Genomic DNA, 21,208 nt, shown 5'->3' on the forward strand with positions numbered 1-21,208 from the left:
ATGTTAGGCTTTCTATCTATAGATAATTAACTATTGATATCTTAAACGTGAGGAAATACTTCTACCTTATATAAGAAACTAAGGATTTTTATATGATTTTTTTGTTTGTTTTTTGCTCTCTTTTTTTGCAGAATAAATTAGACCCAAAATGATCAGACAAACGCTTTAATTGATGTAGGAGTTAATGCAACAATGATAAAACCCCATACCTGAGGTCGACTTTCCGGTTTATCTGCAGAGCTCTCAACACAAATGGAGACATAAGTTTAACTAAACTAAATAAACCATTAACTAAATAGGCCTAACTTAAACTTCAGACACAATTGTACATGAATGAAACTTTAATCTTTTTTCAAAGGATGCACAGACGAAGAATAATTAATGCGAATTAATTGTTTAACATTTTTTTTTCTGCTGTCGTAACACCCGATATGGAAAAAAAAATTTTTTTAATTTTACGCGGTCATACTTTAACATATTACAGTAACGTCGAGAAGCCCAACAGTTATTTCAAAACTACATACGTGGTGTACCGCAAACGTATTATTATGTATGGTTATTTAAATTTCATATTGATATAAAGTACCCATAAATTCACATAAAACAGATTAGCCAAGCATGATATCGCTAAGACGACCACCACCATAATAACCACGGCCACCTAAAAGACAAACAAAACTGTAAATGAACTAAATTCAAGACCCAACAATCAGTTCACAATGATTTTTAAAAAAAGAGAAAAAGAATGACTATAAGTCACTAGGCCTAATATAATATTTATAAGTCTCTAATTGTGTATTTTTTTTGCATATGTGTGTTTTGCTTATTTTGAATTCCTTATCCATAAGCTAATTAATGACGAAATGATGATGCCTGTCAATTTGATTTAGATATTAAAAGCAACTACAAATTTACAGAATACAAACATTCAAATTTAAGGTAATGAACCTTAAAAATCTACCTAATTTATGTTCTTTATAAAAAAACTAAGGATGAATTTTTATATGACTTTTTTGTTTGTTTTTTTGCAGAATAAATTAGACCCAAAAATGATCAGACAAACGCTTTAATTGATGTAGGAGTTAATGCAACCATGATAAAACTCAATTTTACCTGAGGTCGACTTGGTTTCCGGTTTATCTGCAGAGCTCTCTACAAAAATGGAAACATAAGTATAACTAATGTTAGGCTCTCTATCAATAATTAACCATTCCTATCTTAAACTTGAGGAAATGAACATTTCACATTTGCAGAAAATGAATGGATGGAATTTAGCACGTAGAGCCGCTATGAAGAACAAAAATCAAGGTAAAACGAGCTGTGCGCGCCTGGTGCGGATCACCTGAAAATATCCGTGTATAGGTGATTCGCCTGTTTCAATTAGATAGTGATTTAAATATGTAACTGATATGATTTATGCCCGTCTCGTTTTTGTTAAATATTAAATAAAAAAAGAATTCGCTATAAACTGAAAAATGTTGGTGACGTGCATAATCATGTTGTGATTTGAGAATAAGGTTTGGTGACAATATAGGCATAGATATAATAGGGCCTACTGTACATGTAAAACGGCCAAAAATAATTCAAATATTTTTACATCTAAATGGTTCTCCTGATTGTAAAATGGTCTCTAAAGGGGAGTAGTTTAAAATGCTCAAATAATATGTATTGTATATTAAGTGTGAGAAACGTTCACTTAATAAACAAGTATTAATGCCAATCTATAATCACTCGTTGTGTAATTTATAATTTACTTTTGGTACCCAGGCTTATCATATTACAATAGATGTTTACTGTTGTCCTGCATACTGTACCTATCACCTTCATCACTGATAGTAGAAGGTCTACCGAAATATGTCAGTAATTGTAAAAAGTTTTTTTTCAGTTACAATTTATCTCCGAAACTTAACCTTAACATAAAACTATCGATCTGAAACAACGACCCTCGCGATTGGAAAAGATGTTGCAGAAAGAAAATTGTCATTACAGTAGGCCTAGCTTTATGTCTTTACTCACATCCGCATATGGTGCGAAAATTATTTTTAGATTCTTTTATTCACAATGCATTACTACAACTGAAAATTTAATTTTTTTCATAACAGTAGTAGTGTTATCCACGGCCTATATTGTTTTGAGACTTTGTTTCTACATTGTGACTTTGCCTGCTCACATAGGGTAGGCTTATTATTTGTTACCTATGCTCATAAGTTTGTGGTGACAGATATTTGAAACAAATATTTTATCTTACCTTCACTTTTTACTGTAGGCCTAAAGTCCTTAGTACATTTGTCACGATCATGACCTTCTTCCAAACAGGACAGCATGCAGGTAGCTAAAAAAAATCAAAATAAATCCGATGAAAAATTAACTGGTATTAATGTAAATTAACCATCATAACACAATGTTCAACATCATAACACAATATACAAATCTGACTTCAAATCCTCTAAGAAAAACAAACTACAAAAGTCGCTTCATTGTTATAAACTGTGCTTTAATTGTTTTCTGTTAATTTTCACTTTCATTCCAGTTTGATTGATATTTGAATTAATAAATTAAAATTAAATTTACCTTTCTCTGTACAGACATCATTACATTGGGCACGATCATCTCCAGATTTCAAACAAGCTATTACGCATTCAGCTAAAACAAAATCAAACAGATAATATAACGCATTAGAATCAGTTGTATTATAAAAGTGCAATGTATTTTAACACAGTTTTCACAAACAATATTGTAGCTTTAAACTTTAAAAGTATATACCTATTAGAAGCTAATTAGTCATTCTAAGTTTAGGCCTCAGATGTTTAAATAGTGTATAAACTAATTACTGTAAAATCTAAAATTATTAGTTTAGGTCATGTTTTCCAAAAGTAAAATGATCAGAAAGAAGGCAATCATAAAAAGATAACAACAAGTCATTTACCGTGGTCCTTAAATTTGGAACACTCTTTCAAGAGACCTAAAAAACTCTGAATAATTAGTAATACAAAAATCAACTTTAAAAAAAACAAACAAAAAACAAAAACGACAAAGGATAATAATAATAATACCCAACATCGGAGATATTTTGATAGATTTGAATTGAACATAAATTGTGAAAGCCTTATCTTATGCTCACCTTTTGCCTTACAGTAATCATTACATTGGGCATTATCATCTCCAGATTTTAAACCTATAAAATATTAATAATATACAGTATAAACATTTTTACCAATTCAAAAACTCTACGAAACATTTTTAAAGAATTTGATTCAATATTTTCTTGGGTTAGATGGAATTATTTTCACTGTAGGCCTATTTTAATTTGTTATGTACAGAAACTTAATATGTTTCATTCAGTTACGATGGTTCATAGCTGTCACCTTTACCTTTAAGACAAGCCGTACTAGAATATTCTAAAATCGGTCTAACCATTGATTTATAAAGGATAGATACTAAATGACTGTAAATATTCAAAGGTTCTCTTAATTAAACCAAGTCTAGAGTTAGCCTTTTTAACAACTTCAACGATATGATCATGAAAATTCAATTTATTGTCAACTAAAACACCAAGATTTCTCATCTGAGTTACAACTCCTAACTGAATTCTATCTGAACCTGTTCCCATAAAGTATGTTGTGTTCAAGGATTTTTTACCGCGATGCATAACCTTACATTTATTAATATTAAAGGGCAACTGCCACTTTACTGACCATTTATACATCATATCAATGTCCGCCTGAAAATCATCTATGTCTGAATCAACAGCTTTGTATGTCTTTGAATCATCAGCAGGTGACTTAACTGATTGAGGCAGATCGTTGATAAATATTGTAAAGCAGATTACACCATATACACTTCCTTGAGGAATACCACTCTGGACCGATATCCAATCCGAAACTTCGCCATTTACCACCACTCGCTGGACACGATTTGACAAGTATATTTTAGTCCATTTCAACAATTCACCACGAATACCATATGTATGCATTTTATGGAGAAGTCTTTCATGTGGAACAGAGTCAAAAGCTTTTTGAAAATCACAGTACAAGATATCGACAGCGTGTCCTTCATCTATCATTGAAGACCATTTCTCAGTGGCCTCAAGCAGTTGCGTGTTGCAGGATCTTTCCTTGCGAAACCCATGTTGTTCGTTACAAAATAGTTTATTATCTCCATATGTTTCGATATTTCATTCTTGAATGTCTCCATGGTTTTACATAGTATTGACGTTAAACTCACTGGCCTATAGTTTAGAGGATTAGTTTTAAAGCCTTTCTTATAGATTGGTGAAACATTAGCTTGCCTCCATTGTTCAGGAATAGTTTCCTCATGTAAAAGCTTAGAAAATAAAATGCTGAGAATTGGACTAATTTCATTTGCCGAGAGTGCACACCATCTGGTCCTGGAGACTTACAAATGTCTAATGCTAATAGGTGCTTTCGAAATTCGTTCTCCGGAAATGCAACAGTATACAAAGGTTCGACTTCATGATCAAGGTTAAGTTTAAGCACGGGAATGTCAGAGATATTTTCTTTAGTAAAAACTGTTGCAAATGCTTAGTTTAAGAGTGCAGTTCACTATGTCGGTCGGTCGGTCGGTCTGTCTGTCTGTCGGTCCGGTATCACTATGCATTGTAGCACGCGACTTAATGGCTGTTGGCCTTGTTGTCTATCATCTACAATCAGTTCTCCTCTCTCGTTTTTAATGCAGTTTTCTCCTTATAGTATTTCCAGAAACTTTTAGGATTCACTTTTATCTCGGATGCCAACTTGCATTCAAAACTTTTCTTCGCTTTTTTTATTGCCTTATTTGTCTCATTTCTGACTTTAATATATATTTAATTTCAATGCTTTATGTTTCTGTTTAACTATAGACACTGTTTCGATGTTCATCCACTGCTTCTTATACCTTTTAGTTTTAGACCTTAAAGGAACATACTGTAAAATACAGAAATCTAACAGGGAATAGAGGGAATTAGCAATAGAAACCCCATCAAGTTCATGCATATCAATATTTAGTTTCGATTCTTTTATTTTAGTTCTAATAGCTTCGTAATTGGCTTTGTAGTAATTTCTTGTAGGAGTGACATTTTCTTTTTCTATAAACTTAAAGCAAGATTAAAGGTTTATATATTATATTCATGAAATGTATTATTTGAAACTCGTACTTACTTTTTTAATACCTTATTCATTTGTTTTATTATTGATTGAAAGAAAGAAAATAAATGTTTACGTTGAATTGAATTGAATTGAATTGAAAAACAACATGGTCACTCTTTCCCAATGGTGCACTACTAATAAGATCACAGACATCAAACTCTTCCTTTGAAAGTACTAAATCTAGTATATTAGATTCTTCTCCAGTACGATGTCTTGACAGACAGTCTACATGTTGATGCCACATTAAATCATCGATTAAATCGGTAAATTTTTGGTTCACATCATGTGATAACCCTTTGCTACGCCAGTTTATCCCTTTAAAATTAAAATCGCCAGCAACAATCATATGATCATCCCTGTACTTGTCTGCTGCAACCAAAATATCTTTTAAATCCTCACATTTATCAGCGTGACTACTTGGACTGCGATAAACACAACCAATTAAAACATTAATATCATTTAATTTAATATTCACAAATATATTCTCGTCAAAACCACCTATATCAACCTGAACTACAGTCAATGCATCTTTTACTAGGATCGCGACTCCTCTATGTTCCAGTTTACTAAATAAATTATAACCTTCTAAATTAAAAATGTTCTCATCAATTTCATACAGATAATGTTTAGGTAATATTTCATTTAAGATTATAATATCCGGTTTAAGCTGATTTATTCTTATTTGGAGTTCTGCGATTTTGTTAGTTAATGTATCACAATTAGTGTAAAAAAAAATTATCTCTGTCAATGTTGATAATGTTATTTCTTCGATAATTAAAATTAAAAGTATTATTTCCTAAATTATAATTACTTTCTGTGTTTATTTTCTTTGTGTTATTAGTGGATATAGAGGATTTATTACAGATTCAAAATTGACAACATAAAATATTAATCACCTACTTGATCAGTGATACGGTGTATGCATTACAGGATAAATAAATTAAGGCTGGTTTCCTGTCGACGTAAGAGTCAGTTTTTCTAACGTCAGTTACGATTGTTACGTAGTTTTTACGTAAGAAACCAACATTTGACAGGAAACCGCTTACGACAATATTTTGGTGAAATCGACGTAAACGCAAGAAAAATAGACGTAACCAGTCAAGTCGGCCCTAAACCGTCTCGGTCAAAGTCAAGTCGGCCCCATGTCAAGTCGGCCCCGCGTAAAGTCAGCCACGCGTCAGCTCGGCCTCAAGTCAACTCGCGAATAGATTTCTTAGAATTCATTAGCAAAGGATTCATAAATGTCGTCGGCATAACTATAGGGTTGTTAAACTTTTTTATTATTGTGATCACATCCAAAATTACGACTGGGATCGAATGTTATTATAATAGATGAGGATTGACAGTTAGAACAGTTGGAAAAAGTAAATAATATTGTTTAAAAATAGAAAATTTAGAAATATGAAAAATGGAATTATCTAGGTAAAGAAATTGAAATAGTAAAATCTCTTAAATATCTTGGAGTCATTTTCAATTGTTCAGAAAATTGGGAAAAGGCATGCGAAAAAATAATAGGCCTACACAGGCTAAATAAATCACTTTTCTCACACAAAAATTTAGTCTATCAGAAATATGGACATCTACCTGTGAATATTTGGAACCACTTATTTGTTATAATAAGCTTAATTATACTGTATGGTAGTGAAATATGGGGGAAATTAACAACAACAAAATTGACGATTTATTCAAAACAATGTTATAAATCTCAACTTCATAAAGCGTAAAATAATAACAATTGTTATGGAAACAATGTAAAACATATGTTATGTTTTGTTGGTAATAGAGATGTATGGTGTTTACAAAATAATGTCCTCGATAAATGTATACCTACATTTTGCTTAGAGAACGACATTGATCATTTTTTGCTGATCATAATTTCTTATTTTTACAAAATGAATGTACAGTGTAGGCCTACAATGTAATGTTTATCAAAAACTAGGGGCCAGAGGCCTAAAGTTATTAGTCAGGCAATACGACTGAATGAATGAATGGTGATTTGATACTGTATCGTTATTTTATATATATATATATATATATTAAGCCTATACACTTACTGTTCATTATTCAAAAATGTAAAAAAATTGAAATAGTTTTTAATTTTCCCCACTAATAAATTTGAATACACAACAATAGCACACAAATATAAGTGTAGGCTACAGTACAGTTTCCCTGAGCAAACATATTCGAAGAAGGTGTTTCATCATATTTCCTTATTTTTTTAGAATGTATATAGGATGTAAAGAAATGATTATATTCTACTCAAATTATAATAAGATTAATTTCGGTTTGTTGTGTTCTAATAATAGGGGTGGGGGTAGATACTCCCGTTGTGCATCGTCATTTACACTTCCCTCACCTGCGAAAGGCCGCCGTAGGCGTACTAAGAGTACCTGCAGTAACATATTGAGGCCTATGTTCTGAAACATAGCCCTTTGTCCATGTTTTCCTCTAAGAGGAATTTAGGGAAATATATCATACTAGATGGCATCTTAATATACATATCAATAAGAATTACATATTGGCCTACCTGTTGTGTCACTGAAAGTGACAACAAGTACTGCTAAAAGTAGGACAACGTGAAGGTTTTCCATTTTCAGTATCCCGGCTTCTTCAATATTACTCTTCTAATAGTTTGCTTGCTACACAAAAATTGCAGTTGAGAGTCTCAGCGAAACACATTCGACAAATACCAAATCGTTATGAAGACATCGAAAACAGGCTGGAATATTGTATCGGCCTACTGACTGAGGGGCTATTAATAAAACACCAGAAGAGTATCTCTTCCATTCGATTGGTTAATTTCACACCACGTGCTGTTGAGTATTTATTTATTTGGATATACACCTTTAAGTCGGTGGAACAATTAAAATACATCCTTCGGAATAACAAATACAAAATAAAAATGGAAAGAAAATTGCGAAAAATAAATCAAGATAAACAATACAGTAATAAAATTAATCAAACCATTAACCCACCCCATCCCCCATTTACAATTTAGTTAATACAGAAATATAGAAATCATTACAAAATCGATTTAAACTATACAAAAAGAATTTTTCAATCACAAGTAATGGCGAAGAGGAACAAGATAGACAAACATAAAATAAAATCAGATAAAATTATATTCAAATTCAATTCAAATTGAAATTTATTCACCTCCCTTAGGAGAACATAGTAAAACAGTAAATTGTACTATTTTAAAAATCACATTTGATTTAAATTTCACACGGTCCAACAAAAAGAAAATCAAAAGGTTTTAAAAAATTAAATAAAGTATCAACATCATTGTGAAAAATGGCAGACTTCACACTATCACAAATACCATGATTTACACAATCCACAGATTTACACAATCCACAGATTTACACATTTATAAAAGATTATGACAGTGTGCATTATTAAAAACAATATTTCAAACAGAAAAGTCGTTGCTTTGTATGTTACGTGTTTTTTTTTATATATAAACTTTATTTATTCACGAGACTGATGTATATAGCACAATCCGTTCAATCAACATTGATTGTTTTTACACAAGTTGGTGATATTAAAAAATAGTGATATTACATAAATACAAAAAAAAAACAAAAAAAAAAAAACATTATATAAATACAAAAAAAACGGAAAGAAACATTGCAGCAGAATCACGTCCTTCAGACACCTACTCTATTTAGGGGACACCATACTGGTGCCTACCGCGTAAACGGGACCCTCGTCCTCTTTTATAGGGATTTTACATACAAAAATAACTTCACTTTTAGTTTAAAATAATAAGCTATGCATATATTAAACACTTTATAAATAGCCATACAACATTCGTATTTATCTTGATCAGATAAAGGTGACCAATTAATTTGTCTTAAGGCATCATTACTACGTGTGTCCCATGTTAGACAAAACAATTCGAGATGTTTGTTACTCTACATTTCCCCAAATAATCTTACAGTAACTCAAGTGAGGTACTACATTACAATATTTCTTTTTATTTTTTAATTTTTGTGTGGATAATAATATCTACATCGTCTGAGCATACCCAGCCAGTCATTTTAGAGCTTTACCGCGAATTATTCAATTTGATTTCCCCATGATAAATTTTCGTCAAAAAATATATATATTTTAATGATGAATTGTATATTTATATTTATTGATCTACATCTGTAAGTCAAATAAGAAACATATAAAAAAGAAATATAAAAAGAAATATATGTATATTATATATTATTTAATTAATTTTCAGAATTTCACCCGGGCGGTTCAAAAGTAATGTTTGGCGCCTGTGGTGTTATATTATATACTGTAAATGCAAAATTCTAAGTTTCCTACTAATAATTAAACATTTTATTTCTAATACTATGATTAAACGTATCAGTACCACGTTGTTTAATCCACTTGAATCCACACATTCTGTAAATCCTTTGTAGTTTATTGAATGTTCATTCAAAATCCAGTTTAAATACTTCATACTATTATACTATAGTATGACGACCTCTTTCTATTCGTCCAATAGCACCAACATAAGCCACAGCAATCATAAAGCAGATTGATTTGTACACATGCGCAAAGGGTCGTAATGTATTGTTGTGTACTAATGAATGAACACAAATGGGACAAGGTGAATAAACTGGAATCTAACTACTATTACACGTGATTAGTTTTAATTACTTAAAAAATAAAATGTGTATAACAACAATTTACTTACTAACGACATCTAAGGATTCAATTATCACGGAATATAATTTATATATGATTCTTTACTGTAAACAATTTAACGTATCGTTGCCAACTGCGTCCGCACTATTCAGATAATTCATCTATCTTTTAAACCACCAGTCAGCATACCAAAATGCTAATTACAAATTAGCATAACACAACAAGTGCTATGTTTATGTCTTCCTTATATTTCCACTCATTTTGTTTCGATCATAATGACGTGAGAGGTTGAACTGTTGATGCTAGGAATTTGTTCAGTAACAATTATAAATTAGATTTAAACTCGTCATTTTGACGAGTTAATTATCCGTACAATAAACGCCACGTGCACGCACGTTAAAAAATTCGCACAGAAAATATTGTCATTATGTGTATTACATAGGCTACTGTATACATACTACATACAGTGTAGCATAGGTGAAATTACGGGACCCACATGTTCTAATTTTTTGGTATGATGACGTTATCAAAATCAAACATGAAATGACAATTTCGGTAGATAATGATTTGAGCAAAAAAATATAAGGTTTGAAAAAATTGGACACGGAGAATCGAGATGCGCGCTCTTTTAAATGTGATGACTATGACGAAAAAGATGAGAATCTGTCTTCTTTACTATAATTGGTCGTATGATGACGTCACACCATCCGATAGGCATTACATGAATTCATATCTACAATTCAAAAGCTTCCATAATACCTTTTAATTTGAAAGAGCTATATGAGATGAAAATATACTGTAATGATGAAATAATTAAGTGACCCAGGTTATTAAATTTTGTTGACATTATGACGTCATCAAAATTGAAACATTTGTAACTCAGGCGAAATATAATTCATTATTCATTATATCAAACAAATATTAAAACCTATAGCGGGAAATAGGGTACTGATAAGCGAGATATGCTCTAATATTATAATGAGCTATGACGATCAGAGACAACAACCTATTTTTTTTTATTCGGCTGGCCATATGATGACGTCACAACATCCAACAGGTAAAAATTTTACATGAATTCATATCTACAACTTATCCTTGTGCAAAATCAGTTTAACAAATTGGGGTAACCTTTAATCCTCCTCCTTGAGGATCTATAATAGATTCAAATAAGCCTGATTTTGAAAATATTTTTTAAAAAACTAAAACGCGCGTAAAATATCTAATTCAACGTGTTCGTATGGCTTGATTTAAAGTTGAAATGGTCTCAATCTGTTTTAATTACTAGCAAAGGCTGGAAAATATAATTCATGAGAAAAAAATCTTGTTTTTCATACTTCTCCGTTTGCTCTTGAAATGTTCTGATTCCACGTTTTAGAGATACGCAACATGTCATGAATCGAATCGGGTAGAAATTTGATTAGACATTCATTTTGCGCCTTTTAAAATTGTACATACGCGTGCACGCGTAACTTTTCGTGAAACATGTCATTTTTATTCCACGGAAAGTTAGCCCTTGATATGAATTAAACTTTTACCAAGTGTCAATAAAAAATGACTTTTAGTTTTTTATTCTATAGGTGCACAACTTCATGTAAATGTTGATTATGTTGACAAAGTTACGAAATGTTCTGATTCCACATTTTATAGATATAATACGCGAGACACAAAAATGACAGAAATAAAGAATCACAGAAAAAAAGATGATTTCATACAATAAAAAGGAGTTATCCGTCAAATGCGGATTAACTAGCTTTCTTGATTATGCATAGACAAAGGCAATCTAGCAACAGGACGCTGAGCTCACCTTGCCAAGATAGAAACTCGTAACTTTTAGATCTTAATGATTGACTGTGACCATCCAATTTTAGGCTATGTTATGGTGTTTATTCATATTTTGTTGATTTAGGTACTTTTAAAAGTCCGAAATATTTATAGGTAGGGCGCCGCATACGCCGGGGTGTCGATAAATTAATTAATCTAAGCTCGGACAGCCGGTAAAATAAAAATGTTATCAAATACATGTTTAATGCTATTTAGATATTTAATTGTTCGTTTTAAAAAACTGCCGAATCCAGTTCGGGTCAACGGCTAATGAACCATTGATCTACCGAATGAGCATTATCTTGTTGTTAAATTGCCTTGCATAGATAGTGACTTGGTATAACAATTGTGTTTTACGAATAAACTGTCCTCTTTGCAAAACAATAGTATTGGTATGGTTGGTACATTACATTGTGCATATTTCGGGATCAAAGTTTGACCACTGTAATTCTGTATGTAGTACAGTAACAAGTACTCAATCTCAAATTGTTACTTTATTCCCAATATTATCTTAATAGGAACAACAACAGTTGAAAAATGTTCCTTAAAACTAAAAGTGTCTTGAAACAACCACGGATTACTTCATCCATGAAATAATAGTTTCCATATTTATCACGTGACCACATTCGGAATATAAGTATTATAGGTTAAATAAATATAGAAGCAATATATTAATTTTACAAGCTAAAGGGCATTTTATTTAAAACGTCAAGACATCACATATAGGCACTATAATAGGTTGTAATTCACTCTGAAATGCCAAATGTAAATAGTAATCGATGGAATTGATATCTGAACATTACGTGTTCTTTTGATTAATAGACAAGTACTTTTTATGATGACGTCATACAACAACTAATCCCTGTTCACCTAATTTAAATACCCTTTTCACACTGTATGAATTGCTATAAGTTGTAATAGGCCTATTTTTATATGCAAATTTATTTATACGGGAGAAAATATAGTTTGGGCCTATTTGAAAAGGATGCATGTACTGTGATTGGTCAGTAAAATACCGAGATAATGCGAAGTAAAAATTCGTAAAAACAGTCACTTATTTGCCGTCACACTATTCAATTTGTTACAAGTTGTTAATTCTAGTAGAAAGGGTATAGTTAAAATCCTAAAAAAAACAAACATTATACCTACATAATAGATTGTAGATTGAAAGCATTTAGAGAACTGTAAAATTAATTATAGTTTAGTTGTATATATTATAGTTCTAATATCTGTTCTGAAATACGACATTGTCATAATTTTTTATTTTTAGGCGCGTATCTACATGTCGTTTGCTGTGACACATGACTCAATCATTAAACCCTAATGAAAACGTGTGTCGTCATCGCTTTACTGGCGATATAATATTTGTTTTACAATTTCTCGTTTAAGCATGAAACTATCTATCTAGCTTGTTATATTGTAACGGATTAACATGGTAGTTATGAGAAGTAGCAACAGTTCAAATATCAATGATACATCAATATACATTTTTATTTTCCGAAGAGTTAAAAAATAGTTCGGAAATCCAGTAAACCGTATATTACCTAGTTGTCTTATGACTTTAGGAATGTCTTAATAATTTGAAATTTATTATGCCTATAATAACTGATTTGTTTTATATACTGTACACATCGTTGATTTGTTTCACTCTTGTTGTTATACAAATTTTATTCGGATTGTATCACTCTACTGCGGTAATTCTTCCGTTACTCTGAAACGAAACAAGGTAATTTAAAATTACTTTCGTGACGTGACGCATATATCGTAAATCTTCTAATTGTAACCCTGGGTTATTATTCTTTGATTGCTTTTTAGGGTGGATTACTATTAGAAAGGGGGTTACTATTAGAGTAGTGGGTTATTATTACTAATCTTAAATTAGGCACCTGAAAATAGTAACCCATCCTAATTTTTCTGGTTAGCAAATCATAGCAAAATAATAAAAGAGTACGAATAAATAAATTTGTTTGAACAAAAACACTCAATCCTCCCGAGGTCAACATGTATTATTTCCTTATTTTCAAAATACGGCTGCATCATAAACGACCAGTCTTCATAAAGTCATTTTGTCAATAGTTTTTGTGACTCTAATATTAACCCCCATGGGTTACTATTAGAGTAGTGGGTTATTATTATATAGATTGACTTATAAGGTGGGTTACTACTAGAAGGGGGGTTACTATTATAGTGTGGGTTACTATTAGAAGATTTACGGTAATCATGCGCAACAGCAAGCAACAACATAATTAATAATTCAATATTAACAATTAAATAAAAATATGTATAATTTTACCGATAGAAGCACTTAAATTAAACATATTCTTTACGTTGGTCCATGTAAAGCTTCCATCTTGTATCAGAGGTAACAGCAAACGATGGTTACTGTATTTTTGATTCAATATAAATAATAGATTAAAAGAATCCCGTATGATGTCCTTACCCGTATCCTGGTCTCTATACAATCCCGGGGTTGACTTATAGGAATCCGAGTCTTCTTTTAAAAGCCTCTAGAAAATTATGATCGAATTTTATATTAGTATTTATTTTCGTACAATGTTTATATTATTATTATCATTATAGTACAATAAACACACATTAATTTTAGGTACGCATGTTATTTCACTAAAGCTCTATCTACACTATCAAACTAGTTTGACAAAAAAGTGTGATGTTCCCAAATATGGTAGTGATATGTCAAAATATGGCAGTGATATGACATCATCATGTCCATGGGCACATCACATTTAGTTATGGTTGTTGTGGTAAACGGAGACTAAAGCTCCGTCTACACTTTAAAATAGTTTGACAAAAATAGTGTGATGTGCTAAAATATGGGGGTGTCTAGAAAACTCAGATCTCAGATATATCTCAGCTTTCTAGATCTAGAAAACTCAGATATCAAGATCTGAGTTTTCTAGTTCCAAAATGGAACTAGAAAACCCAGATCATCAAATGGATCGTTCCATTATTATCAGAGGGTAGCTTGTTTGAAATACTACAGTATTATACGTTTTCTTACTAATAATAATAATTATTGTAACTTGTAGTAGCGGCCTATGTTAAATCATAAAGAAATACAGTATACACCTTTTAAAATGTAGGCTTAGCATTTAGGTCTAGCCTAGCTAAGCAAACTCAATTCAAGGCTCAACGTGTGGGCGCTATCGCGATGTATCGCGAGGAGTAGGCCTGGCCCGGGTACTAAGCTAGAAGTGGTCAACTCGTACCCAAAATAACTCGTACATATTCCCAACTTGGCTAACTCGTACCTCAACCAACTCGTACCCACACCAACTCGTACATACCTAATGTTTAAGCCTACATTTTAACGGTAACGTGCACTGTATTTTCTTTATGATTTAAGCCGTAGGCCGCTTATACATCGCTTATACATGTTACAATATTAGTAAGAAAACGTACACAGTAATCAGTTTCAATAATACTCTAGTATTTCAAATGACCTACCTTCTGATTAATAATGGAATGATCCAAATGACCTACCAACCAATCATATGATGATCTGAGTTTTCTAGTTCCATTTTAATTGGAACTAGAAAACTCAGATATTGATATCTGAGTTTTCTAGATCTAGAAAAGTCAGATATCTGAGTTTTCTAGATCTAGAAAACTCAGATATATCTGAGATCTGAGTTTTCTAGACACCCACAATATGGTAGTGATATGACGTCATCGTGTCCACGTGCTCATCCCATTTTTTGTCACATAAAGCTTTAGAATAGGTTTAAATTAGTGAAGATGAGAAGTACTCAGGCGGGTAAGAAGCCCTCTATTCTTCTTCACCTTCTCATCCACCCTCGAATCATATAAGCGATGTTGGCAATTAAGTGCAGAACTTAAATATGAACCTCTTTATGTCGGTCTATGTAAAGCGTCTATCTATTATCAGAGGTAACAGCAAACGATGGTTACTGTATTTTTGATATAATATAAATAATTCTAGAACTTAAATAAGAACTTCTGAACCTTAGAGGTGAAAAATGCATCAGAGATGTTCCACTACCAGAAGCATCAAAAGATTACTTCTCAAGGTCTGCACATAACGTAATTATAATGAAGATCATATCAATGTATAACACGGATTTCATCAGTGTGATCTTAAACGGCTTTTAATATTAGCAGCGTAACTCTTCTACATAACCTCCCTTATTGTTGACCCGTTAAGTGTAATTGTATATTACTTTATAGAAATTGTCTTAATTAACTAGCACGCTATGACTTGTTAGTAATTACGCCACTTAATCAGTTGTCATGAAGTACAACATGCTGGATTACAGACGCATAAACGTAAATCTACATAATGGTTCCAGACGTGACGTAATTGACAGTAAAGATATACGTACCTTGGTTATGTAGTTCCTTTGGTTTTGAAGTTGTATATCTGAAACTAGAATCAAACATCTGAATGTATTAATAATACAAAAATAGAAAAATAAAGGTGCATTCTTTCAAAATTTACCATAGAATTATTTATTTAGTTAATTTATTACTATCTCTAACACTATTATCACCATCCACATTAATAATTATTGTATAATAATAATATAATAATAATTTTTATATTAGTAACAGCGTTGTTGTTATTTGATTTCACTTCTATCCAATCGTGTAAGTGTGGATAATGTATAGACCTAACCGGTGTAAGGCAACGACTGAAGCTATATGTGACCGATTTTGAGAAGACATTCAAAAACACTAATATACAAAATCAAATGTAACATATTTACTATCACTCGTCACTGGCACAGAAACCGGGGGAGGGGTACCTCCTACCTTTTAAGATTATTATTAGATGATCCCCCTCAACCCATTCGGCGACAAACGCACACACTTAACAACCTTAGGTTTTTCTTCTCAAAATCCTGGTACAGATCCCCAATAATCAAAACGGATCCGCGTCCTTGTCATCAGTATTCCTTAAATAATAAATTGTCTATTTTCTGTCATTGTCGTCATCATCATTGTCATCGTGTCGTCACTGAACTGGTAGTGGTAGCAATTACCGTATCGTAAACAAATTGCAAAGGGACTTGAATATCAATGACGTTTTATTTAACTGTGTATTGGCATTACACTAGCGCCGAGTCAATCAGTAAGTGAATGATGTATAGACGTGTTGTAATTACGGTTATATTACTTACTAATAATTAATAACCAAGGTAAGTGTTTATAGGTATAATGTAGCCATTGTTACACGAAATATATTAATCCCTGACAGCAAATTTAAAAATGGACATGCAAAAATGTCTCGGGCCATTTATTGTGGTTTCGCGGGGTCGCGGCGATTTCGTCAACCTTAACAATAATCCTCTAATGTGTAGGGAAGGAAGAAGGAGGTTCTGTATTGCGGTATTACTCAATAAAATAATTATATTATAGGCGAATAAAATATGAACATCTTCTCAATTCAGTTTAAAGGTTTTTGAGTTACATCAAGAAAAGTATAAAATACTCTTATGAATAACTTAAAACATAAATCAAGGTATATCATTACATTTAAGGTTCGACACATTATTCATTCACCGTAATTTGCATATTTCCAGAGTCGAATATCAGAAAAATATTTTACATTTATTATTGAAAAATCATATTACTGTTAGACTGCAAACTTTATATTTAATAAGGCATCACGTGTTTCTACAAACGTCTTTGACAAACATTGCTTCGTATTTACCCTGTAAATCGTATAGTGTTGTCATTGTGGGCGTATAAAGTTACTTTAAATGGATCTTTCAAGGAAACATTATAAGAATTCGTACGATTAATAACAGAAATAACATCAATAGAAACGAAATCAGTTTCAAGTTTGAACCTGTGTCTTTCTTTAAAAAAATACTGTTGCTTCTATGAAGATTAGTTCGATTATCAGTATCCAATAAAGCAATGAATTGCAGTCATTGTAAATGATAAATGTACCAAATCAACAATTAGGCCTCTATATTATATCATACATTGAAAAAATCACGTCCCTAAATACAAAAAAACTAACCTTTTCTTTAACGAATTACAATCTCCACTAACTATAAATAATAACTGTCTACAAATCTTTCTTTTTCTTGAAAATGAAGATTTACATGGAAACTAAGTCTGTAGTTATTGTATGTTTTATGTTTAAATTCCAGTTGGGCGTTTCGATTTTTGTCTGCTGGAAGTATTTATATGGAACGCTATAACCTAGACTAACCAACATGCAAACATTATAATACTTACCACTTCTTTTGCCACTTCTTTTGGAAGTAAGGCATCTCAAAGTACACCTCGGTTTCTGCTTACATATTCTGGCGCATGATGATTGGCCGTTGGCTTCTAAAAGGATACATCTTAAAGTTATAGATCGAAAAAACTTTTGCATTAAAAAAATAATTTATCACAAAAAACAAACGTTGTTTGGAAGTAAGGCAGTTCAATATATACAATACGGTCTATTCTTACTTACACTTCTTTCGAATTCACATAAAGTTGGTCACTTTTATAGAATACGTTTGTATTTACCTATATCATAATGGATGGTATTAGTAATTCAGTATTACCGTTTATAGTGATTTTTGTTTCAACTGGAGGACGTCAGAATGGTAATTATATATACCTATTACGTGGGATTATCATCATGTTGAAAGCCCAATAAAACGGGTATTGAATTTCGATTTTGAAATAAATCACTTGCTATAAACGTAAAATATAAATGAAAAGCAGCGAAAGATTTAAACACGATTATACTTTAAATCCAAATCTGTTCATACATACTGTTATATTTCATTGTTTATTTCTGCCTCAAGCTCCGATTTTTTTGGAGTGGGTTTTGAAAGTTGTTTCTAATAGCATAGTACAAACATAAATCATTTTGAAAGTTTGCCCTGTTTCGTCATAAAACTCGTTCTCATGACTGAATAAATAAACGACATACATATCAAAGTATTTAGTAATACACGATTTGTTAGTTATTGAAACCTGTAGGAAAAATTCAATGCAATTTAATTTGTTAGTTGTTTCCTTTTTATTTGGTACTGATGTGCTATGCCGCACACATTGTTTTAAGACACCTCCAATAGAGGCGAGTTTAACACAGTCAGCTATTCAACGAATAGAACTACAATGATGAATGTTTCCGATTAATAAAGGATAAAAAACGACAATCAATGTTTGTAAACCTATAAAGAGTAATACCTTTTCCGATATGTGCAACTCATTTTAAATACCGTAACATTTTCTCCATTCTATATTTTAAAGCATCAATGTTTTCAGCTATAAAATTGTCATAAATACTTTCCAGCCTATTATGCGGTAAGAAATAGAATAAGAAATACTCTGCTGCAATAAAGTTACCAAAACATTTAGAACAAATAAAAACTGGAAATTAAGCGTTTTAGTTTGGAAGTGCCAACTAATAAAGCCGCCCGAATTTATGAATATGATAAAAGCAGATTAAGAGTTATCGATCAATCTCCTTAATATTACACGAAGTTCCATTTATAGAAACATAATATGGTTTTCGTGATTTCATAGAAGAAGGAAGTCATAGCTCGGTAAATATGGTCTACACGATGTACCATGTTTCCGATATACCATTATTGTAAAGGAGTGGTTGATTAAGAATGGTTGATTAAGTTTAGGTATGTAGTTCGTTCATCAATATGTTTGATACTTCGAATATTATAGTGAAGGAAAGAATAGCCAATATTATGTTTTAGTTTCTTTACAGATTCATTCAAATCATAATGGACTCCTATTAGAACATGTCTCGCATTTAGCTTATATCTGAGACTATATTCGATGAATTCGTGTTCATTATTACCTATAGATATTGAATAAAATAGTATATCCATTGGATTAGATATTTCGTTTTCATTATCATTAGCTGTACTGTTATCCATGCTTTGATGTTGCATGTTTATTGATTGATATTAGTCTATAAAAATATTTATTTTATCAATTAATATAATATAATATTTTTGCTTATGGCTAATACTTAACTTCAGTTACAATACATTTCTGAATTTCAGTTAGCTTACAATAGTTATAGGCCTACCCAATATGAGTAAGATAAATTTTATGATTTATAATCAACATAAAATGGCATAGAAAAGTTTATTTAAAATCTCAACAGTTAATTAAGCAACAAACACAAAAGATTTCAAAATTATTTGATTTAACTTCATATAACTGAACAACATCAGCGTAAATAAGTTATCAGATTAGTATCTATTGTCTAACTAAAACATAATAATAAAAAAAATACCTGTTGTAACTGACAGAATAAGAACCATAATTAAAGCTACTAGACACAGTCGACACGGCGTTAATCTGTTCATGTTGTGCTATACCAGAATATCGCCACTAAACTTGCAACTCCTCGTCAATGTTCTGCTGAAATCTGACTTTACGTTGCGCTTACTTTATGTTTATCATAACTCGTTGTGTATATCACTCCGCGGCGGTAATCACGATCCATTGAGTTACTACTCTAAATTAATATTGAATTACCACGCACGATTCTTAAACAATTATTAGTTGCTGAGAAAGAACTTCATTTTAAGTATTTTCAGACAACTTTAATCTTTTTATTTTAATATTTAAAATTCACTGAATGCAAAGAAAGAGAATAATTAAGTGAATTGTTTAACTTCACATATTTCTTTTCTACTGTCGTAATGTAACACTCTAACCTCAGGTCAACAACCCTTTTTCACTATTTCTCCCTACAGGATGTGTGTTATAGGATAGTGAACAAAGAGTACCTGGGGATAGAAAGCATTCCTAGTGGTTTCTTTCTATCCCTAGGTACTCTATGTTCACTATCCTATAACCCACATCCTTAATCAATTACTGTTTCCTCATCATCATGGAATGTTAATAGATGGAGTAGGGAGAAATAGTGAAAAAGGGTTGTTGACCTGAGGTTAGAGTGTTACAGTAACACACGGTAACCCGGTACACGGATGGTGCATCAGGTAAGGGCGGCCTTATGTTATTAAATTAAATTCACATTTATTTAAATTATGATCATGCATACAAATTTCATTAATGATTGCTAAGGATTTTGCACTGGGAAGATTTGAGTCCATTTTACATAGACAACTGTAAGATGATGTTGATGTCATTCCTATTAATAAAACAAATGTCACTATATTGTTAGTACTCGAATTAAGTACTATAACTCTTGCCAGCATTTTGATTGTCATTTTTATCATCGATATCATAAAATATCATCTATTTAACTTTGGATACAGCATATTCATCATCATTGTTGTTCAGTTCTGAACCAATAATAAAACATATTACTACCAAATTATACCATAAACTATACTAATGGGCAGTCCAACAATATTTTATTGGTAACATTTAAAAATCAATTGTCGATTTAAAACCTACAGCCAAGAGAGTACGAACGACTAAAAGCGATCTATTTACGTCAAAAGTGTCGAGCGCAGATGATGGATTGTAAATTCCTTTTATTAGTCGCGTGGACGCGACTCTATAGTTCACTATGTCGGTCGGTCGGTCTGTCGGTCTGTCGATCTGTCTGTCGGTCCGGTATCACTATGCGTTTTATCGCTTTTCTGTACATTTTGAACTGTTTT

General features: G+C 31.6%; 1 protein-coding gene and 1 long non-coding RNA gene across 3 annotated transcripts; both read right to left on the reverse strand.

Annotated features, from left to right (window-relative positions):
• Positions 1-340: 340 nt before the first annotated feature.
• On the reverse strand, positions 341-7,914 carry LOC144835800 (uncharacterized). Of its 2 annotated transcripts, XM_078690934.1 has the most exons (7): positions 7,672-7,914; positions 3,122-3,175; positions 2,927-2,962; positions 2,572-2,643; positions 2,249-2,332; positions 1,114-1,152; positions 341-661 (listed from the first exon to the last, which is right to left on the reverse strand). In XM_078690934.1, the coding sequence occupies exons 1-7, from the start codon at positions 7,733-7,735 to the stop codon at positions 609-611; spliced, it is 402 nt and encodes a 133-aa protein (XP_078547060.1). In that variant the 5' UTR covers positions 7,736-7,914; the 3' UTR covers positions 341-608. The 2 variants fall into 2 exon arrangements, with proteins under 2 accessions (XP_078547060.1, XP_078547131.1); XM_078691005.1 differs by lacking the exon at positions 2,927-2,962 and having other exon boundaries at positions 7,672-7,913.
• A 5,164-nt stretch (positions 7,915-13,078) lies between these two features.
• On the reverse strand, positions 13,079-19,995 carry LOC144841845 (uncharacterized). Its single transcript, XR_013612054.1, has 5 exons — positions 19,867-19,995; positions 17,841-17,936; positions 15,974-16,017; positions 14,053-14,119; positions 13,079-13,323 (listed from the first exon to the last, which is right to left on the reverse strand). It is a non-coding gene; the product is annotated as an uncharacterized LOC144841845 (long non-coding RNA).
• Positions 19,996-21,208: the final 1,213 nt, after the last annotated feature.

Source organism: Antedon bifida, chromosome 1 (genome assembly GCF_963402885.1).
Source record: "Antedon bifida chromosome 1, ecAntBifi1.1, whole genome shotgun sequence".
NCBI classification, from domain to species: domain Eukaryota; kingdom Metazoa; phylum Echinodermata; class Crinoidea; order Comatulida; family Antedonidae; genus Antedon; species Antedon bifida.

Coding starts and splice junctions, on each gene's coding strand:
- LOC144835800 (XM_078690934.1), bottom strand. CDS start 7,735: ATGGAAAACCTTCACGTTGTCCTACTTTTAGCAGTACTTGTTGTCACT. Junction 2,644..2,926: donor TTCCAAATTTAAGGACCACG/GTAAATGACTTG, acceptor ATTTTGTTTTAG/CTGAATGCGTAATAGCTTGT. Junction 2,333..2,571: donor TGATGTCTGTACAGAGAAAG/GTAAATTTAATT, acceptor GATTTTTTTTAG/CTACCTGCATGCTGTCCTGT.